General features: G+C 46.4%; 1 protein-coding gene and 1 long non-coding RNA gene across 4 annotated transcripts in view; one reads left to right on the top strand and one right to left on the bottom strand.

Annotated features, from left to right (window-relative positions):
• HYI (hydroxypyruvate isomerase (putative)) overlaps positions 1-21,396 on the top strand; it is a 150,363-nt gene that overhangs the window by 124,431 nt on the left and 4,536 nt on the right. The window contains exon 1 of one of the 3 annotated variants that reach the window (XM_081195252.1): positions 20,168-20,445. The exons of 1 other annotated variant lie outside the window; for it this stretch is intronic. In XM_081195252.1, coding sequence (XP_081051378.1) covers positions 20,247-20,445 — 199 coding nt within the window. In that variant the 5' untranslated portion in view covers positions 20,168-20,246. Of the gene's footprint in view, positions 1-20,167; positions 20,446-20,512; positions 20,607-21,396 lie in introns of those variants that run through there. One more of the 3 variants, XM_081195253.1, reaches the window with a different exon arrangement.
• LOC308587584 lies at positions 1,075-21,368 on the bottom strand. Its single transcript, XR_014008475.1, has 3 exons — positions 20,718-21,368; positions 11,276-11,387; positions 1,075-1,110 (listed from the first exon to the last, which is right to left on the bottom strand). It is a non-coding gene; the product is annotated as an uncharacterized lncRNA (long non-coding RNA).

Genomic DNA, 21,396 nt, shown 5'->3' with positions numbered 1-21,396 from the left:
AATAAACACCTCCGCTTTTTGCTCTGTGCTGACATTGACAACGTCCACAGACTGATCAAGTGATTTCTAGTACTTGGTAATTACTGGTGTTTATTTCTGGAGCTGACTACAAGGAGAAGCTGTCAGTCTTTTGATGCTCCCATTTATTAGCAAGGCCTGGAGCGGGCAGATTTTCACGAGTCCTGAGCAATGGATGGAGCTGGAAGCTGAGTCAGAACATCTCGCGCAGTATTGTCCACAATGACTTCAGCAGTGGCTGTCCAGAGTTTCAGACAGGGGGCATTCCTAGCCCTACTTGGACATCCCAGGATTGAACCCAGGACATTCTGCATGCAAGGAGGCCAGAAAGGCTCCAGGTCCCAGCAGTAGTGAAAGCATTTCGAGGAAGATAATCTAGTCTCCAGTAGTGTCACCTAGGGAATGAGAGAAGCACCTGCTCCCCACTGACCCACTCTGCTTATCAACTGCCTCACTGTGTGCGAAGACTGCCCTCTCCTGTTTAGCTCAGGGATTGCAGGCCACCTCGCCACAGAAATCTCATAGTTTGACAGAAGAGCAGCAGAATGGATCTGCTTCTTACAGGTAGTTGGGTGCAAACCATCCTTTCCCAACTTTGTGTCCTCCTGATGTTTTGTACCATCTCTGGCCATTAGCCATGTTGGCTGGGGCTGATGGGAGTTCAAGTCTTTAAACACCAGATTGAGTGATGCATGCCATGGGAGGCAGACTAGGATTAACAATTTAACTGGGTTAATCATGAGGGATTGGAAAACACAAATAATTTACTGGTTTATGAATTGCTTCCCATGAAATCATCCCTGCGTGGTTAACAATATCAGGCTCAGTTTTCTAAGGAGTGCAGTGTCCCTTATTGAATTAACCCTTTTTAACACAAAACAAGATATACTAGCAGAACACCTCAGATATGCCAGAGGAGCCCTTACACCAGCAAAGGAACAGCTGAAAGGGAGAAGAGTCATGAATGGGACGTGGTCAGGAGAGAGGAGAAGCAGCACACAGAGGTCCTATGTCCCTCTTCAGTCCCTGGCTATGATCCTGTTGACAGTGAAATTTGCTCTCTGTACATTCTCAGTGAGGATGAACTGACAGCTGGGAAACAGAAAAAGGATGTGCCTGTCATTATTGAGGATATTTCTAACACAGGGGCTCTGAAGCAGAGCGGTGCGTTTAATCAACTTCTTTGTGAAGGGATAAGAAATGAAGACCCATGCTATCAAGTGAAACCTCTTTCTTAATATGCAGACAAGTACACCGCAAAGCAAAAGGGGACTTGGTAATATAACCATGCAATTTGAGTACATAATAGACCAAATCACTGAGCAAGGAGAATTTTAAAAAGAAAAGAAAAATAAACTCTACCCAACCCTTGAGCTGAAATTCCTCTCTCGCTGACTTCAATGGGAATTCTTTTTGAAAAAAGAAAAACAGCCATCCTATATGGATGACTGCCCCCACCATCAAGCCACCACAAAAAAGTTAGGGTATGGTGTGTAACTCAACTACCAGTCACAGCACAGCATCCTCACATGGGCAGACCATAATTCAAATGACGGGGTACACAGCATGGGGCTGTATCTCTGGCCCCATGTTTTGCAGACAGGGTGGGTTTTTTGGGTGATAGGGAACTATCCTTGTCAGTGCTTGGCCACTCTTCAACACCTTTGCTGTGCAGGATTACAGAAGCAGAACAAACCTCCGCTGTGTGCACAGTGTTTCACTTCAACTTTTAAGGTGGAAGTATCCTCTGTCACTGTAGTCTCCTCCTCTCCATCCTGGGCATGAGTACTGGCTGAGCACCCAGGCGGCATTGCTTCCTCTTCTCTGTCAGTCCATTACAAACACCTATTGTGCATGCAGTTCCAGGTGTACCTGGTTTGCAGGGGCAAGCCTATAGCCGTCCCATGGTCAGGCTGAATAAGGCTCTTGTTGTGTGTGTTGTGTGTCTGGGGCAATGCAGGAAATGTACTGGGGGCATGTCTTTATCATCATGAGTTAATTGGCTACCTTCATGCATGAGTGGTATGTTGATATTGTTGTTGGCATAGTGCCCAACTGGTGGAGTTTCCAGGGAGGCTTATGTGTGTGTGTTTTATATATTTTCTAGCTGAGTGTTTCTCCCTTTTCCTCCTATGCTGAACACATGTTGTATATGGTGGGCATTCCCCCTGGTGTTGTGGCATTTCTCCCCCATGTAATGTGAGCACATGCTTGGTTTGCCCATTCTTAAAGCCAGGAGATGTTCAGTACACTTGCCAGACTTGTCCCACTCTGAGCTTCTCCTGTTTATGCACACACATGGTGGTGCTGGCTCCTTCTTGCGTTGAAGTGAATCACAAACATTGGCTGTACTAGCCAACTGGTCTCTTTCAGGCAGCGCTGCTTGTGAAGTCTTCACACATATGCCAAAGCTATTTTGAGCTCTTCCAACTAGAGTGGAAAAGAGGACAGGGAAAATGTGCTTACAGGAAGGAGTGGAAGATCATCTGCTCTGGCTACTTGTTCCTCGCTTTGCCCTGTGCCATTGCAGACGGTGAGAATCGGTTACACCTTCCAGTTACCACAAAAGCTTCAAGTGAAATAATTGTAACTAAGGGGGCATTCCCTGTACCCCACTCACACTCCTTTCACTGGAACATCAAGGTCAACAGCATTTTCTGAATAAAAGGCAGATTTGCATATATTTAAATAGATGCATTCAAGTACTACTTGTTCTACACATTCAACTACTATTTTTATTTTTCTTTCTTTTAAAGCAGTCTGCTATAATAAAATTAAAGTTCATTGAAGCAGTCAAATGTGAAACACTGATGACAGGAGAGCCACATCATAAACTACAGATAAGTAATTTTCAATTACAAATGCGGTTGGTGAGAAGTTGTCTTTCTAGTGTCATTAAAAAAAAGGAAAGGAAAGGAAAACTTGAAAGCAGAGCTGAAAGCATTATTCCATTAATTGGCATGATTAATCAAATGCATTAACCACAGTTTAAACATGTGGATTTTAAAAATCAAATATTAATTGGAACTCTCCCTTATGGAAGAGTTTCATTGCTGGCAGCATTGTTTCAAACAATCTCTGTGTACTTCTTGATTCAAGCAGTGTGGCTTGAAATGTAAAGTATGTGTTTGGAATGTTTTACTGAGAGCAACTATTTTATCCAATAAATATCTGCAAAAGATACTATGTATGTCCCCAATTTAGTTATATGTAATTGATTGAATAGGGCAATTAGTATAGGCTGGGGTGGGGAGCCTCCAGCTGGTGGTCCAATTTTGGTCCAGCAGGGGTCCCAATTCGGCCTGCCTGCCAGGCTGCTTCTGACAACCACGGCCACCTGCCCTACATTTAACATCATATGTGGTGCCAGGTGTGGGGGCAGGCACTGGTGTAGCATCAAAGGAGCAACTGGGAGCTTAAAGTGAGTTCCTGATTGTTTCTTTACTGGAGCAGGAAAAGGGAACCACTGCTGAAATGGGGGGGGGGGACCTCCTCTGTTTTAGCAGCAGTCTCAGTGCAAAGTGCTGCATGCTTCTGGAGCTAGCCACTTTGAAGGTGTGCTGGGAGTGCATCTTCAAAGAGGCTCACCACCTGATGTCATTGGGATGCTAGGTGACTGACATGTAGGCAGTTCCATCCACTTATTGAATTTGGCCTTCAAAGGGTAGGGCAGACATAGATCTGGCGTGCCAAGAAAAAAAAAAACAGTTCCCAGTGCTAGATATAGACCAAAATAAAATAAAATAATCCGTAGGCAGATATTAGTGCTGGCTCTAGGTTTTGGAGTACCTTCAGTGGGAGGCGCTCTCTAAACCACTGCATATTTGCTTTCTCTCTCCCTCTGGGTCCCGTCTGCACAACCACACAGAGGGAGAGAAGGCGGCAAGGGGAGTGTGCTGCTCCAGTTCCTCAGTCTTGTTACTGTTTGCATGTTTGAAGGAGAATAGGGAGCTAGGGAAAAAGAAGCAGGGCCAGGAGGCTGTGGGAGGTGGCAATGCACCTCCTGGTGTAGTGTGGGCTGCAGCATATGCCCAGTGATGCCAACTCCTGCCAGATAGATACTCAGTTATGACAATCCCTTTGCTGGTGCACAGCTGTATACTCTGTGTTATGTCAACAGATTTGGATTTGAAAATGTTCAGGGATTTGGGTAATGAATAGAGAAACCGATGTGCTAAAGGGCAACCCAGGAAGCATGAAGAATCCTTTTGAGAAAGGTGTAGAGGAAACTGCTGTGCTAGAATTGATGGGTCAGAACAATGGTGGATTATGCTGAGATGAAGGGGAATGTTTCCATTCTTTTGTGTACAGCACCTTGGGTTGGGTCTTGAAAGGAACGGGCAGCCAGTGATGCTGTTTTAAAACCAGGGGGTTATATGTGCTCAGAAGGAAACCCCAGCCAATAATCTGGCAGCTGCATTTTGGACCAAACGTTGTTCCAAGTCATCTTCAGGGGCAGCCCTGTGTAGAGTGCATTACAATAATTCAATCTGGAAGTTACTAGCGCATGGAGCACAGTGGCTAAGTTATCTCTGTCCAACAGGGGCCGCAGGTGATGAAGCAACCGTAACTAGAAAAAGGCACTCCTAACCACTGAGATCACTTGAGTCACCAGTGACAGTGTTGCTTCCAGGAGCATCCACAAGCTGCAGACCTGCTCCTTCCAGGGCAGCGCAATCTTGTCCAGGGCAGGCCATTTCCTCACCTCCTGGTCACATAAGACATTCATTTCAGGATTCAGATTCAGTTTATTGGGCCACATCCAATGCATCACAGCCCTTGAGCACTGGTTCTAACACCTCAACTGCATTTCCTGATTCAGACAGAATAGAGAAACAGAGCTGAGTGTCACCTGCCTATTGGTGGCACTTCATTCCAAATCTCCCTATGACAGCTGCCAGAGGCTTCACATAGATGTTAAATAGCATGGGGGACAAGATAGAACCTTGTGCGACACCACTTTCTCAATGCTTGCTCGAAATGGCCCTTGAAGTAGGAGAGGAACTACTGGAGCACACTTTCCCCCACCTCCTTGAGATGCTCCAGAAGGATTCTGTGGTCAACAATATCAAAAGCTGCTGGAAAAATCCAGAAGGATGATGAGGGCCGCACTCCTCGCCATCTCTCTCCCAATAAATGGTGTCAACTAGGGCAACCAAGGCAGTTTCAGTGCCATGACCAGGCCTGATGCCAGACTGAAATGCATCCAAATAATTAACTTCCTCCAAGCATGCCATCCAAATAACCACCTTGCCCCAAAAGGGGATGTTTGCCAGTGGGCGATAGTTGTTTAACACTTCTGGGTCCAAGGTGGGGGTGCACCACTGTCTCCATCAAGGCAGATGGTATCTCCCCCTTCTCCAGGGAAGTCCTAATCACTGAACCCACCCAGTCAACCCCCTGTGACTAGCTCTAAGAAGCCAAGATGGGCAAAGGTCAAGGAGGTAGGCGGTTTGCCAAACTTTTTCAAGCAACTTGGCCAAATCTAGTCTAGATACCTCCACCGGATTTCTCAACAGCAGGCCTCTGAGGAAAAGCATATGTTTGTATCTGATGTGTGGTAAAATCCTTCTTATTACTCGGCAAGGTGGCACAGACAACCTACCCAAAGCCCCCCTTATTCACCCCAAGGAAGTTTGGTCTGCATGGGCTCAAACAGCTGATTTATGAAGTGGTGAACTCTTGTTAATGATTGTCTATAGTGTCTACAGTTGTAGTGAATCGGATGGGGGTGGTGATATACCGATGGAATCTGAATCCTAAACATTATTCTTAGTTAATGATTCTGCTTACAGTGCACTGTTTTTAAGAAACTGTCAAGTTCCGTTTATTTTTTATTTTATTTGGAACAAATATTGCTTCTCTTTTAATGTATCCCAATTTGTACCATGCCTTCCTTATTAAAGGAACACATGTCAACTTCTCTGGTGATTATTTCAAGGGATCTTTCAAGGGAATGTGCATTAGCTGAACAGGGCCCTTACATTACTGAATCAACAAGTCCTAAATATTTATTACAAATCCCAAGGTATTCCTAGGAAGCTTCCTTATACCAAGGCAAACCATTTGTCCATCTAGCTCCGTATTGTGTACACCAGTAGTAGCCAACCTGATGCCTTCCAGATGCTATGGACTACAGTTCACATCACCCTGTCCAGCATGGACAATTGCCATGGATGATGGGTGTTGTAGTCCACAACATTTAGAGGGCACCATGTTGGCTATCACAGTCTACACTAACTGGATGCAGTCCCCCAGGATTTTAGAGATGAGTCTTTCCCAACTCTAGTTGGAGATGCTGGGGACTGAAGCTGCGACCTTCTGAGCTACATCCCTGAAGTCCAGAGCATAGCACATTTGCTGCTTTATCTAGGTGAAACTGAAGAAAGAGCCACTTTTTTAGTATGTGTGGGTTCATAGTGCTGACATCACAAGCACCTGCTACTTTTAGTAGTTAAATAAGTCACTGGAATGTTAGCACCTTTTCCCTCTTCACTGAATGTTCCTTTGTTTCCTGGGTGTTCCTATCTGCTGTAATGAGAGAGAGTTCCTAGTAGCACTTAGTTTTTGTTTTTCCAGTGGCCACTGGTTACAGGTCAGGGGTGATGGGAAAGGCTTGATGAGCAGCATCAGGCCCACAGACTGGTGATTCACCACCACCACTTTGAGTAGGCTGGAGAGCTGGACAGACTGTCCCTAGCAAATTTCCCTCTGCTGCCCACAGTAAGGAGGCCTGTTGCTGCCTTACAGTTTCCAGAGATGGACAGGTTCAGGTATCTGTCAAGTCTGCTTTGATCACCACCACAAACAACTGGATTAAGGTGGTTTGTACTTTGCCTTTGGTCTTTGCTATCAGTCCATCTGACTTGTTTCCATCAGCTACAGCTCTTGGCCACCCTCATTGGGAGATAGGCGGTAAGGTGAGGGATCTCACCTGGACAGAAATACTTTCTCTGTTCCTGAAGAACACAGCACCATCCAGTACACAAAGCATTCTCTGTCTGCTTTGCCAGGTCCCCTTCCTTCCAGTATCAAACTCTGGACGTCTGATAATTTTCAAACAGAAACTCACACCTGGTCTTGGTGAGAATGCCTAAGCACACCCTAAACACTTGATCCCTGCTGTTTGGGGTGGTAGAGCTGCTGCAGCAGAAAAGTGGCAGGTCAAGCAAAGGGTTAATACCCCCTCTCCCTTGCTATTTCTCTGCTAGAAATAATCCATCAGAGAAACAGACTGTCCAGACTTCTTACACGTTTTTTGAGCACTGCTGGATAATCAGCAGCCGTCCTGCAGATGCCCAGCTGTGGGTTAAGCCAGAGACGGCCTGCCACTTTGTTCTACCCTCTTTCTTCCTTAACCTTGCAGGGCTCTGCACCCAGTTACAAATACTCTCCACTGGCCTCTTTCACTGCTGTGCTGGAATCAACTCTTCACTGAATGTGCAGCTCATGCCCACAGAAAAGTCTATTTAAATTAAATCACGTTGCATGAAAGAGAGAAAAAGAAAGACGAAAATGATCAAAGCTGTGTTTTGAAATATAGCCAGAGATAAGAGCGAGCTAATAAACTGAGGGCCACAAGATTGATCTCCCTGCAGAGTCCTTCATCCCTTTTGCCAGGATATTAGACGCAAAAGCAAAGCAGACGATGGCTTTGCCTTTGCCGCAGGGGCTAGACTGGGCATTCAGTTATCTCCTCTGTCCTCTCCCAAGCCGAGGTTCGTAATCCCAAGGACCGACTACAAGCCCTGGGCACCTTGCGAGTGCATGGCATCTTTTTATTAGTCCTGTTAAGGAGAGCAGAATAAGCTGGAATAAGAAAGCGCCACTGAGCTAATAAAAAGTAGTGATACTGAAGTGGCCTTTTGATCTGTCCGTAGCGCTTTCCCTGCTTCACAGCATTCCTTAGGCCAGGGAGCCTTTGGACTAAAAAATTAAATGGCTAGATAGGCAAAAGCAAGGGCTACAGCAAGGGAGTCTAGCCATTCTCTCCAGGAAGAATTCCAGATGCCTTCCTGGCTCACAGCCACACTTGGGCTGATGGACTTTTCTCCTTCAGCTAAAGATCATGGATTTCCTGTTCTCACCTCCAGCTTTTGCTGCCTTGTCCTGTGTAGATGTGACAAAGTCCATTGATTCAAATTGACTTAAGGGTGCCTAACTACATCAGGCGATTGGTTGGCTGGAGTCTACTGCTGGGCATCTGCTTGGGCTCAATGACATGGTTATTTCTGAGTCCTATTAAAACCATCCAGCCTCTAGACTCCCTCTGGAAGGGTGAGAATTTCAGCATTTAAGAGGTCCAGGAATGATTTACAGTAACAGGTGCCCACAGTAGTAGCAGGGGAACTGTGGCAGATGAACTGTCAGGCCCAGGTACCAGATGGTAAAGAAACAAAGCCCCAAATTTGCTACTTAAGCCAATCTCACGCAATGTTCGCATTTCACACACAATCTGAACTTGTGATCGGGAGGAAGAGGATGGTCAGCAGGAGGAACAGTGGAGGAACAGGGTGGGAAGCAGAGTGGCTTCAACCTATCTCTGGTATTTAAGGGTGCAAGTGGACATTGCCTTTGGCAATCCCTTCTTCCCTTGACTTCTTGGTCAGAGGTTTGCATGCTATTGACAGTCACGCTCTTGCAGCTCTGGAGAGGCTTCATTTCTAAATCACCAGTCAGACTTGGGCTGCAATCCTAAACATAATTACTTGAAACTGGATGCAAATTGAAATTAATGAGACTTGCTTCCAAATAAACCTGGTTAGGATAATTCTGTACACGTACTCTCCAGGCCCAGGACTCATCATCGCTGCCTGCCAAGGATTGAGGTATAAGCTCTAAAGATCAGGGACAGTGTCCATGGCTTGGAACACTAATGGGCTAAATTGACATCTTCCTTTAATATTTCTGCCCGACATTTGCTAGCACAAAGTCTTGCATTTTTGTTTTTGCAGCCGATTTAACCATATAATCCGGCGCTGGGGATAAGAACTCATGCAGCAGATCTGAATCTTCAGGGAAGGGATGGAGGGATGAGGATTGGCAGAAACCAGCCCCTCATTGAAGGAACAGGATAAGGGAGATCCTGGAATCTCCAATTAAGAGATTTCAAGGGTTCATTCAATTCCATTTACAGCTTATTCACACACACACACATCCAGTTCACACCACCAGCACAAGAACAAAGTTTAGGGCACTCTTTGGGCAGATGCATACTGGGCTGAGATGGTAAATGCTTAGAGGAGAAGAAGAAGAGGAGGAGGAGGAGTTTGGATTTGATATCCTGCTTTATCACTACCCGAAGGAGTCTCAAAGCGGCTAACATTCTCCTTTCCCTTCCTCCCCCACAACAAACAATCTGTGAGGTGAGTGGGGCTGAGAGACTTCAGAGAAGTGTGACTAGCCCAAGGTCACCCAGCAGCTGCATGTGGAGGAGCGGAGACGCGAACCCGGCTCCCCAGATTACGAGACTATACCGCTCTTAACCACTACACCACACTGACTCCCTGGAGATCCCTTGGAACATAGGAAGCTGCTTTGTACTAAGACATAATATTGGCCCACCCAGTTCAGCAGCTCCTCAGGGCTGCAGGTAGGAGTCTTTTCCAGCACTACCTGGAGATATCAGGGATTGAACCTGGGACCTACAATATGCAAAGCAAAATGTCGTTCTACCACTGCACTCAGTGTTTGCTTTGAAGTGGCTAGAGTTTGTAGAACAGAGTTGCATGTTGTGCACTGGAACAGCAAAACACCCTCCAGCTCTATGTATTGAACATTGTACCTATTCAATAAGCACAGTATCTGTTCTCTCATTATGGGTTTGGTTTACTGTTTTGCTGGCTGACATTTTTAGATAATCAGTAAAACTCTGTCTGTTCCATCATGTCTTCTGATCTTCTGAGGTCTGCTGAATTTACCTAGTGATTGCTCTTTTTAGTTTTTAGTCTTGTTTCATGATTGGTTGCATCATATTGTAATCAGTGTTTTGTGATGTGCTTATTGTGAACTACATGGCTGTTGTAAGCCGCTTCAAGGTCCTTTGCATAGAAAAGTGGCCTATAAATATAAACAAACCTAATATAAATAACACTGAGAGAACCTGTGGGCTACTGCACTGTTCCAGTTGGCAAGTTGCAGGCCATTATATTCAGGAACAGGACCTAATGACAATTTTGTCCTTGAGTACTGAATTTTGCATATCTGAATACTTTCGTGGTTTGGGAATGAGCTGTTGCATGACAATAAAATGGTGACAATACAAAACATCCAAATGTGAGAATGTGCTTACTGAGTTGTAAGCAGGTGAGGATTTCTAAGCACAAATTCTAAAAAATACTTTTGACAAAACATTGCACCAGATTGCTCATTGACCTGATGACAGCATAGTTAGCTCTGCTTGTGAATTTGCTTGTTTTCACCTATCAAACTACGGAAAGAAAAGTACAGCCCAACACTGAATTTGGGGGGTGGGGGGTGGAATTGCAATGGATTCTCTTCTGCCTGATGTGTATCTATCATCCTGCCAAAACTCAACACAATCCAGAGCCTGAGGAAAACCCATCACCATAGAATAAATATGCCATTGAAGGTGTGGATTTGCATGGATGACCATATATCAATGAACCTGCAGCCTGAAACCTGTAGATCTCCTTAGCGACCAAGCTTGCTGGAGGGTTCCAATATTTTAAAGCAGTAAATGGGAAATTCCAATAGCTCTGGTTTCCCTTGTTACTACAAGGCTGTAATGCAAAAGACTGGACCTGAGTAATTCTTAAAAACCACATTATTATTATTTTTTAAATGTATGCTTTGCCTATGCAGATACCTGAACCAGTTCAGGTTCTGCATCTGGCAACTTTACTCTTCACAGAGTTGAGGAAAAGGTTGCATTTCTAGCTCTTCATCCCAGGCAACAATCTGAAAAGTTGTAATTGTTTTGGAATAAAAGGGAAGTGAGAATCATTGGCGTCAGTAGTAGTAGGCCTGACAAGCTCATGTCTGGCTAACTAGACCCTTGGTGATCTTCAGCAGACCCCCTTTACCACCATTCATGGTCTGCCCTGAAAACCAGCTCCTCTTTCTATAATTTGCAGCTGTCCATCACTAGCCAAGATTTTTGTTATTGCTGAGGAGTGGAGTCATGCTTGCGCTCATTGATTAATCAATAGCCTTAATTGAGTTGCAGCTCTTTAATGGATAGCCCACTGGCTCTTGTTTTTTAATCCCCTTGCACACATTGACCCAAGTCACTCACCTGTAGAAAACTGCTTATGCAGCAGAAGAGGCCATTGGGATCATGAAGGTCGGTCATGGGCTTCAGTCCAAGTTCAAAAGCAGAAAGCAAGGCTTGAGCAGATTTTCTTTTTCTGAGAGGAGGAATAAAGTCATTTTGGTTTAAAAGGAGGAAGGATAGTGTGGCTGGACAGTTTATCCAAGCTCTTTTAAATCCCCACTGACCCCCCCCCCCTAATTATTTTATAGTGATAGAGTTCTCTTCATCCAGTGAGGATCCTTTAGTGAAAAATGGAGAGAGGTGATTCCTTTGGCTTGGTCCTGAAAGATTCTCATTCTGAACATTAGCTTCTACTGCTGACAATATTGCTTTTCAAGGTCCATTTATTAGCCAGAGAAATTTGGTGAGGGTTAGAGAAAAGGTCTCACAATTTTAATGAGATGCTCCTTGTACCATCAAAGCCAGACATGGCTTTCACATCCTGATACATTGGAGGACATCAGACTGCATGATTGTGATTTCCAACCCAGCACTGTTTACCTTGAGGTTGATTAAGGCAACATGACATCAGAGGTAGCCAGCCATGCTATCTCTTAGACACACACACACACCAGTGACCATACAACAGAAACTTTCCCTAGAATCACATCTGCAAGATCTTCAAGCCACGCATCTTTCTTTTCCTTTTGGAGTTCAGGGCACAGCCACTTGCTTCTGTTGCTCTGCCTTTGCAGAACAGGAGCTCTGAATGGGAAGTCCTAATTTCTGAGCATGAAGGGATCTAGGGCTTAACACTGTTTGACACAAGATCCTCCTTTTCTTAGGTCATCACTGCAATTTGCAGGCCTACTCTTCAATGCATTGTGTCACATATTTCACATTATTTCTGATTAGGCTACCATTTATCTGAAGTGACAAAGCATATTTGCATCAGTACATAACCTTGTTCAACACAAATGGCATTAGGGCTAGATCTAATGCTATATTTTCCAATGCGGGCATTGACATTTATGTGAAGGAGGGGGAGTGTTTCACTTCTAGTGTTTGACTTTTTAAATGTGCCATTTCAAAGGAACAGGACATTTTAAAATTACAATCCTCGCCTCACCTCACCTCACCCCAGCCACTGGGGTTAATATCAGTATAGGAAAATGTTTGATGAAAGATGATCTACAGCTATCTATGCAGCCCCAGAACTTGCTTAGTTACATATCAACAGACATTAGTTTGTGTGTGTTTGTGCATCTGGGCAAATTTAGTTATTTTACTTCTGTGTCATCTGAGACACTTCATTTACGATAAAATATGCAGTGTCTAACTGAAAAGAGCAAACACTTTCTCCATTAATGAGCTGTTATGGACTAGCTCCCCAGGAAACTAATTAATACACCTCTTTGGATACATCTGGCTAACACCTGGCCACTTTTTGTGGAAATGCAATTCCTTGCAATGTGATTCACTCCTCCAGTACCCCACATGGGACAAACTCCTTTGCTTATAATAAAATATAGGCTGCACTGAAAACTTGGGTCTGCCCACTTGTCCTACTTAGTTCACGTCACCTGAAGTTTGGCTAGTTCTAGCAGTTGCCAAAGGGGCACTCACTGAAGCTCAGAGGTCAGTCAGTGGGCCCACCAATGCTCAACACAGCATACATTCTTCAGGCAAGTCCAAGGCTGCACACAATCCTCAACCTTCTTAAGCACCTGGTAGGATGAGATGAATGGGAGGAAAGAATGTCCTCCCAATGCATTTATCCTCTCCTACCTTCCTTAACATCTCCACAAAAACAATATCCAGCTCCTTCCTCCATGTTTTTGACCTTCCTGGCCCTTGGCTGACTCACTCCCTTCTTTACCCAACTTTCCCACCAAACCACTAGGTTTGTTACCCTGTTTTTCTTCATTTTCGCCTTGTTTCTGAATCCAATGCCTCCCAAGTCTAACTCTTGCCTTCTTGCTTCTTCCTGTTTCGATCAGTGGCGTAGCGTGGGGGGTGCAGGGGGGGCCGGCCGCACCGGGCGCAACATCTGGGGGTTAGGGTTAGGGGGCGCAAATCCACGGGTTACGGGGCGCAAATCCATGGGTTAGGGGGCGCAAATTACTTGCCTTGCCCCGGGTGCTGACAACCCACGCTACGCCACTGGTTTCGATACCTTTCTTCTTAGCTCCACCCTCTAAAGTCTCCTTCTGACGACCTGTTTACTGAACATCCATCCTGATTTGCTTGTGCAAAAGGTTATGCGGAGGTTAGCTTCTATCTGGTCGTTATTGAATGTTTCTTCCAATTTGTTTGCGGAGCAGTTTCATGGCAGTAAGCATTCATCCTGATTTACATGCAGATCATTCATATGCCTTTCCCGTTACTTGTTCGTTCATGTATTTCCCATCACTTTTCTAAACACAAAAAGTTAATTTCTTAGATGGTTTGCTTAATCTTGCAATCTTACCTCACCTTCCCAGCTGCTAGTGTCCTCCAAGGGGGCCACACCAGCCTGGCTTAAGTGCAGTTCAAAGAGGGTGGGGTCCCTTTACCCAGTGAGACATTTTCCCAAGACTTCCAGGTGTTCCCAGTTGCTAGTGGTGGTCTTACTGTGGTGCTGCTGCAGTAGTGCTGCTTCACTCAACTGAGAAACCCAAGACATGCCCACAGCTACCTGAGAAGCCACATCTGCAAAATGCAGGACAACTGGCAGAGTCTTGCCCTTCACAGGTCTTAACTAAGACTCAGATACTGTACTGCATAACCTTTGCACCCATCTGCAGACATTTGCTCAGGGAAGCACAGCTGCATCTTCAGAAGTAACATGAAAAGCAACCCTTGGGGGCTGGGGCTAGAGGAACTTGGGGCTTTGCTCTCAACCTCTGCAGAGCTCAGGAACATATGAAGGGGGGATTCCCATCCCGTTTTGTCATCCCCAACAAAGCAGCCCTGGGTTCTCTCTCATCTGCTCTGTGAGATTTTCTCCCTCTGAGCCAAATGATTTTGTTTGTTTGTCCCGTACCGGTTTGAAGGAGATCCTCCTTAGTGATGGGGCCAGGGGCCAGGACTAATTGGAGAGCTGGCATTTATGGGCTGCTGCCTATTACTAAAGACAGAACTAGATGCCATGGATTAGCCAGGTGCCCTGGAGACCCAGTTGAGCGCTGTGCTGTCTCCACCCCCTCCCCGCTTGGCTGTCATGCCAGTGTTACTGTAATGAGCAGGAGAAGAGAGAGCTGGACTGTTTCGGTGCTTCTCACCCTCCGCATCTCTGATGGGTACGGCTGAGCTGCAGCATCTCCTAGTACACAGTGGTATAATTAGTGCCAGGGGGCAGCCGAGGTGGTCTAGCCCCACTAATGAGTACAGCCTTAGGCCCTTTTCATTTCCTTCCAGAAGATTGGCTTGAATGGGCGACAGCAAGGAAGCAGAGCCTGCTGTATTTAAAATCAAACCACTGTGGAGGGTTTGTGGGCAGGTGCCCCTCGCACAGAAAGAAATACAGGGCTTGGAAGAAACCAAAGGCCATCTATCCTAGCCTTTGCCAACCTGGTGCCCTGAATTGCAGCTCCCCTGGGGAGCAGATCTATTCCCGCACTCTACAGTGAGGCAAAATTCTGCAAATGTTCCTAACAGGTCTATCCGTATGAGGATGGGCTTGAGGGCTGCCCTGCCTCTTGGCCATTCCTGGGAGGTGGGACTGCACACCAGCAGTGGGTGTGGCCAAGACAATGGCAGCAGATAGCCTGGGGTGTCCACTTGTAGCAGGACCAAATGCTTACGGTCAACTAGACAGGATGTCAAGTGCACCATTGGAAAGCATGCCAGGTTGATTTTTAAATTTAGTAATTTTGCTGGGGCCACACCACAGGTGGTGGTGAGGTTTAACCCTTTCCTCAGCTGTGATTTCCAAGAAGATCACCCTCTCCCTATACCTCTGTTAGCCTTGGCATGGAGATGGGGAGCTCTCACTGGCACCAGTGGGTCTTTGGGGAGGCTGTGCTATGCCTTTCCACCTACCAGCCTGAGGGAAAGCAGCCAAGGAGTTAGTCAACAATGACATCTGGAGAAAACAAGCCTCCTTCTCTTGTTGCAAAAAAAAAAAAAAAAAGCTCCTTATTAACTCCAGGTGCATTTAGATATTGTTTTTCATAGTTCTTTAGCCTCTCTGGATTTCTGTATATTTTTACTGTGCATTTCCTCTAAATTGCAGTCCTTCACCCCGTGGCCTCCACTTGGCCTTTTGCTTCTTTTAAACAGTATTATCTCATTTAGTGGCCCAGCATTTCATCTCGTTTTCTCTCTGGCTGTTGCATTCCTCCTTGGAGTGTATTTTAAGGAACACTTTCCTGTTACAGCTTCTGAGTTATTTCATTGGCAGTAAATTGACAAGCTTGCAAGCTTTCGCCTAATATCAGAGAACAATGGGACAACCTTTTGTGGTGCTGAAAGCAACATAGCCGGTGCACTAAATCAGTTCAAACAATATATTCTAATCTCAGCAAAGCTTTTACGGTAGTTACATAATTATACAGCAGTTATCCCATCACTGCAGGGGTCCTCATACAATGTTGTAATGAACCTCCCTAAGTCAAGAAGGAAATTGCTTTAACCTCTCTGAGGGTAACACAAACAGCAGAACGGCTGATTGCTTGTTTGCCAATGCTTACTCAGCTCAGGCTAAGAGAAAACAATGTCCAATGAAAAGGAGGGCAAGCCCAGGGTGTAATTTAAAGTCCTTATTCCCCGAGGGCACTGGAGAAACAAAAAATGCACAGAAAACAGACTAGCCATATGGCAGAAGTCAGTGCCTTAATTAGCAGATAGGAATGGCTGGGGGCAAGTTCTGGGCCTCAATCCTGTTAGCTAAGGAAGCTTTTACTTGCAGACAGAGCATGCTTTCCTTGGATAGAAAATGCCCCCACCTTTTATTCTGCCTTTCCTTCTCCCTTGTGGTTGGATGGACTGCTAGCTTACATCCTCCATGATGGCAGAAAGCTTACTCCAAAAGGCTAGAAGGTGAAGGTATGGAAACTGCCTGAGTCACTGTTAACCATTAACCACATGGGGACGGACACACACACACAAACACACACACACACACACACACACACACACACGAGTTGTCTCTGGATAATGCAGAATTAATGGACAACTTCATGGATGGTTGCTGTGTTCTCCTGCTTTTCTCCTTCCTTTTGTTTGCCACATGCTGGGAGCGGGCTTTTAACTTGGCTGCTGTAGCAGCAGCAGCAGCAGCAGCAGCAGCAGGCAAGCAAGCAGACTGCCAAGTGAGAGGGAAGGAATAACAACAGGGAGGAAATGGGTCTATGGGCCAACTGGCAATTGTCCAGGAGCTGAACTGAGCTTGGGTGCTGCCAGTTGCCGACCTAAGCCATAAAGGCTTCCTGTATGGTTAATTAATGAAACAAAGGAAAGCAAACACACACACACAACACTGTGTATGCATAAGTGTTGTTTGCAGCTTATTCTGAACAGCTGGAGACTCTTCACCAGTAAACCAGTTCCTTCTGTAGCCTTCTCTGTGATTTATGTGCTGAAGCCTAGATAAACTGCATCTTCCTTATTTATAGCCCTTTTTGGTGACATAATACTGTTCTAGATATTCACAAAAAAATTCAAAATACCTGCTTGAAGCAACACCCTGGGTTATTCCCTGCCTCAGGTTATAGAAAGTGACTGTTGTGCATATGAAGTTTCAAGAACATGTGATGCTTTATATGATCTGATGTATGAAATGAATGTGCAAAACTGTGAAATGATGTCTCTGAAATGGAAAATCACTTAATAATTACATGTCTCACACCGTCAAGTTCACTCAGTGAACCCCAAAAAACATAAGGCAGGTGGAGATTAATAATACATATATATATAGAAGTTAAGAGGAAAGCCAGTGAATTGGTGCGTAGAACTAGTATCTGACAAAGTTGTCAACTGTATAAAGAGAGGTTGCTTAAAGTGAGGTGGCTTGGGTAAAATGCTCAGAAACACGTTCCAGAGGGCGCTCTGTGCAAGGTGACGTGAAAGAGGCCAAAATGTTTACAGCATGGTACAAAAGACCATAGGCGCCGACTCCATGGGGCTTGAGGGGGCTCGAGCCCCCTCAAAAAATTTTTTGGGGGGGCTCAGCCCCCCCAATAATCTCGGGCGGGCGCCCTTCCAGCAGAGCGCCGCCGCCGTCCCCCGCCTCCTCCTCCCCACCTGCTCCTTCACCAGCCAGCCAGCCGCGCGCCCTAATCGGAGAGCCCCGGCCGGAAATCCCGCGAGAACAGGGGAATCCCGACTGGCCACACCTCCCAGCCAGCCAATCGGCTGGCTGGGGGGCGTGGCTTGCCCTATTTAGGGCCGGAGCCACTTTATTTGCATATTCATGAGCTTATTTATTATTCATGAGCTTTCCCGGGGCCCCCCAATATTTTTTCTAAGTCCGCGTCCCTGCAAAAGACGTGTATGATCTCAAATATGTATTGGGAGGGGCAGGAATTAAATAAAGCTATTTTTTATTAGGAGTTCTATTCGGAATCTGCCTGCTTCCGAGTATCAGATGCTGAGGGGGGGGGATGACAACAAGGGGGGGGGGCTCCTTATGCTCCACCTGTGAGGTTCCTGAAGACATTTAGCTGGACACTGTGAGAAACAGGATGCCGGACCAGATGGACCTTTGCTTTGATCTAGCAGGGCTTTTTCATGTGTTAAATTATTCTTCTGATTCTAGAGGAAAGGAGGGGGATTTGGTTTATGTAAAGAGAGCCAACAGCCTTGCCTTATAGACCAGCTTTTGATGACATAGTGCCATCCAGATGTTTGGGATTACAGCTCCCATCAGCCCCAGGCAGCTGCAGTTGCAGCGGTGCAGTGACATGACAGAGCTACTGAGAGGGCTCTTGCACTCGGATCCTGCTTGCAGTTTCCCCCACAGGCATCTGGTTGGCCACTGTGAAAACAGGATGCTAGACTAGAACCAGCAGGCTTTCCTTATGTTCTTTTGACGGGTTCCAGTTCTGCTAGTTGCCTGAATAAGTGTTAAATCAGAAGCAGAAGATGAACAGAAAGAGGAGAGGAGAAAGAGGTGCAAAGGTGTGTGTAGGATTTGTGTGGTCTTTGGGCAATTCCATGCTTAGACGGCCATTTTATGCTGGTGCCACAAATCCCCTGGGTTGTGATTTGGACTATCATGAGACTGAAACAGTCCCTGTCTCCTCTATGTCTATCAGGAGCTTGATTCAGCAAACATTAGTTACACTAAATATTCAGTCTAGAAAAACTGAACTTGTTCCCTAATACAATGCATCCCAAATTTCCAGAGCCCTGAACCTGTACCCCGAGAGACTTGCTCACATATAGTATGTAGCAATAATAATAATAATAATATAAACAAGCATCACACTGCCCTACTGCAGACCCCATTTAATCCAGAACAGCAGCAATTGCTTCTGTCTGTGCTGAAGGACGAAAAAGGTGGCCTATACAAAGCCTCAGGCAAAGCAGAAGAACCAGTGCCCCAAAAGTCATTCCTGTCAGTTCTGGGTAATGAAAACAAGGTCTCTGGGATGCAGAAATTCACCAGGGATTTCAATGGATGGTTGGTGTTTGATGTATGAGGCGAGTTAAATTGGTATCAATAAATACTAACCCTGGAATGACGTTCTTTAATTATCAGCGCAGATTATACATCACTTCAAAGCAAACAAACAGCATGCATCGGGCCACAGAGGAGCCGTGTGCAAAATGCAAAGCAGAGGCTGGTCACAGCAGTGCCGCAGAGCAGCTAAGAATTGCAAAGTGCATGGTTAGGAGGGTGTGTATAATCTTCTTGCAGGGTATTGAGCAAAAAACCCCCACTTAAGTTCAGTCTCTAGATCCATGTGACTGAGATGTCCTTGACTTGGAATCATTATTTGGGAAAAGACCTAAGGGAGTCAAGGGCAGGGTTGTGGGGTAGCAGTTTCTGGCAAGGATCTGCCTTTTCCCTTCCCTTGTGGGGCCTGGCTTGGCTTGGTTGCTTGAGCTCCGTGGCTCCACCTGTCTTGCTGTGTCTTTCCTTCCTGCGCAAGCTGTGGCCGGAAAGCATGTATTGGTTGACCTTCTGAGCAAGGAGAAGAACTATACAGGTATTAGATGGATTTAAAAGGGGATTAAGCAAATTAACGGAGAACAAAGCCATAAATGATTAGGAGTTGCAATGGTTATATGCATCAGGATCAGAGGCACCATGCCTCTAAATAACAGTTGCCAGAGAACGACAGCAGGAGGGGACTGTTGTGCCCATGTTGTTCTTATGGACTTGTCATAATGCATTTGGTGGACCATTGTGGAAAAGCAAGATGCTGGGCTGGATAGGCCTTTGTGACATCCTTCTCATGTTGCTCCTGGAGAACCAGCCAGGACAGAGCAGGTGGAACCTAAGAACATGCATTCTTGGGAAACAGTATCATCCATGTGGGAAGTCTTCAGAAACTGGGAATGATGAACATATACAGTATTCCTAGGGCAGCAGCAGGGTGAGAATCTAGGGGTAATGCAATCTAGGGTAGGCCTCCAGTAAAGGAGGTGCACATTGGTGTATGGACAGAGGAAATGAAGTGCCAAAGGAGGTGTTTTTATACAATATGAAAAAATATGTGTCCCGTCCCGTCCCCGGTCTGGTCGAGAGAAGCCGAGCGATGCGACACGTGTTCTCCGGACACACCAGAATGCAAACAGGGTGGGTGGAGGGGCAAGAGAGCCGGCGCAGAGCCCGCGAACGCCCCCTCGCGGCAAGTCTGCGACCCGCAGGCCCCTGCGCCTGTTTCACACGCGGCGCGAGCGTCCGCGCTCCAGCTCTCCTCCTGCTGCGGCGCCTCTTTCCTCGGAGGCGGAGCAGCAGCGCGCAGCGGGCGCCAAGGGCTTGTTGCCCGGACACCTCCCCTGCCGGCCGGGGGCGTGGGCGCCGCCTCCGCCCCTCCTCTCGCGGCCTTTGCTGGGTGTCACAGGCGCTGCGCTGTCCGCCATGGCTCCGCTGCGCTTCGCTGCCAACCTGGCGTGGCTCTTCCAGGAGAAGCCGACGCTGCCGCAGCGCATAGAGGCGGCTGCGCAGGCCGGCTTCCGAGCGGCGGAGTTGGGCGCCCCTTACGCTTGCAGCGCCGAGGAGCTGCGGGAGGCGGCAGACAAGGCCAGGCTGGAGCTGGTCCTGCTCAACGCCCCGCCAGGTACCCGACCGAGTTGCCCGTGGCTAGAGCCCTTCCCTCGCAGACATAATACGGTCTCCCCACCCGGACCCAGCCTTCTCCCATGACCTCCATAGGCACTACTACAACGGGGTCGGCTTTTCACGGAAAGGGTGAAAAGGCAAGCAGGCAGAAGTCAGCAGGTAGAGCTTAATAGTTTCTGCGGCTTTCTGGAAACACTAAATCTCTTTTTCTGCCTGCTGCTGTACAGCTTTTACCTTTTTTTAAAAAAAAAACAAAGTTGTAGACCTCACCTGTTACCAGTTGAAACTTGCTACCGGTGCCTGCAGGTGCAAAGTGCATCACCTCTTTTCCTCTTTCTCTGTATCAACCTTGGCACCCAAGATAGTGACCAACACCTCCTTCTCACTTCACTGTACACTGGATGTCTCTTTCACAGGCTTGGAGAGAAGATATGGGTCCATTTTCTTGCCCCCAAGCCCTGCTGCCTCCTAGAATGACCTTTTCCCTTACACTCAAAACAGTGGTTGTTTCAATCGAAGATATTCCTAGTAGAGGTTATAGACTGCCCTTCTGCTTGCCAAAGACCAAGCAAATAAAGCTGTTTGTTCTGTACCTCTCACCTCTTCCTGACCCCAAACATAGGAGCACTTAGTTGACATATAGGACAGCAGGTATCATTTATGGTAGACATCTATTTCCTACTATTGTCCCCTGCAACTGGTGTGTGTGTGTGTGTGTGTGTGTGTGTATACAGTGGTACCTCGGGTTAAGAACTTAATTCGTTCTGGAGGTCTGTTCTTAACCAGAAACTGTTCTTAACCTGAAGCACCACTTTAGCTAATGGGGCCGCCTGCTGCTGCGCCGCTGCACGATTTCTGTTCTCATCCTGAAGTAAAGTTCTTAACCCGAGGTACTATTTCTGGGTTAGCGGAGTCTGTAACCTGAAGCGTATGTAACCCAAGGTACATA

This window comes from Podarcis bocagei, assembly GCF_964188305.1.
Source record: "Podarcis bocagei genome assembly, chromosome: 5".
Classification (NCBI taxonomy): domain Eukaryota; kingdom Metazoa; phylum Chordata; class Lepidosauria; order Squamata; family Lacertidae; genus Podarcis; species Podarcis bocagei.
This window is presented reverse-complemented; position numbering and strand designations above follow the sequence as displayed.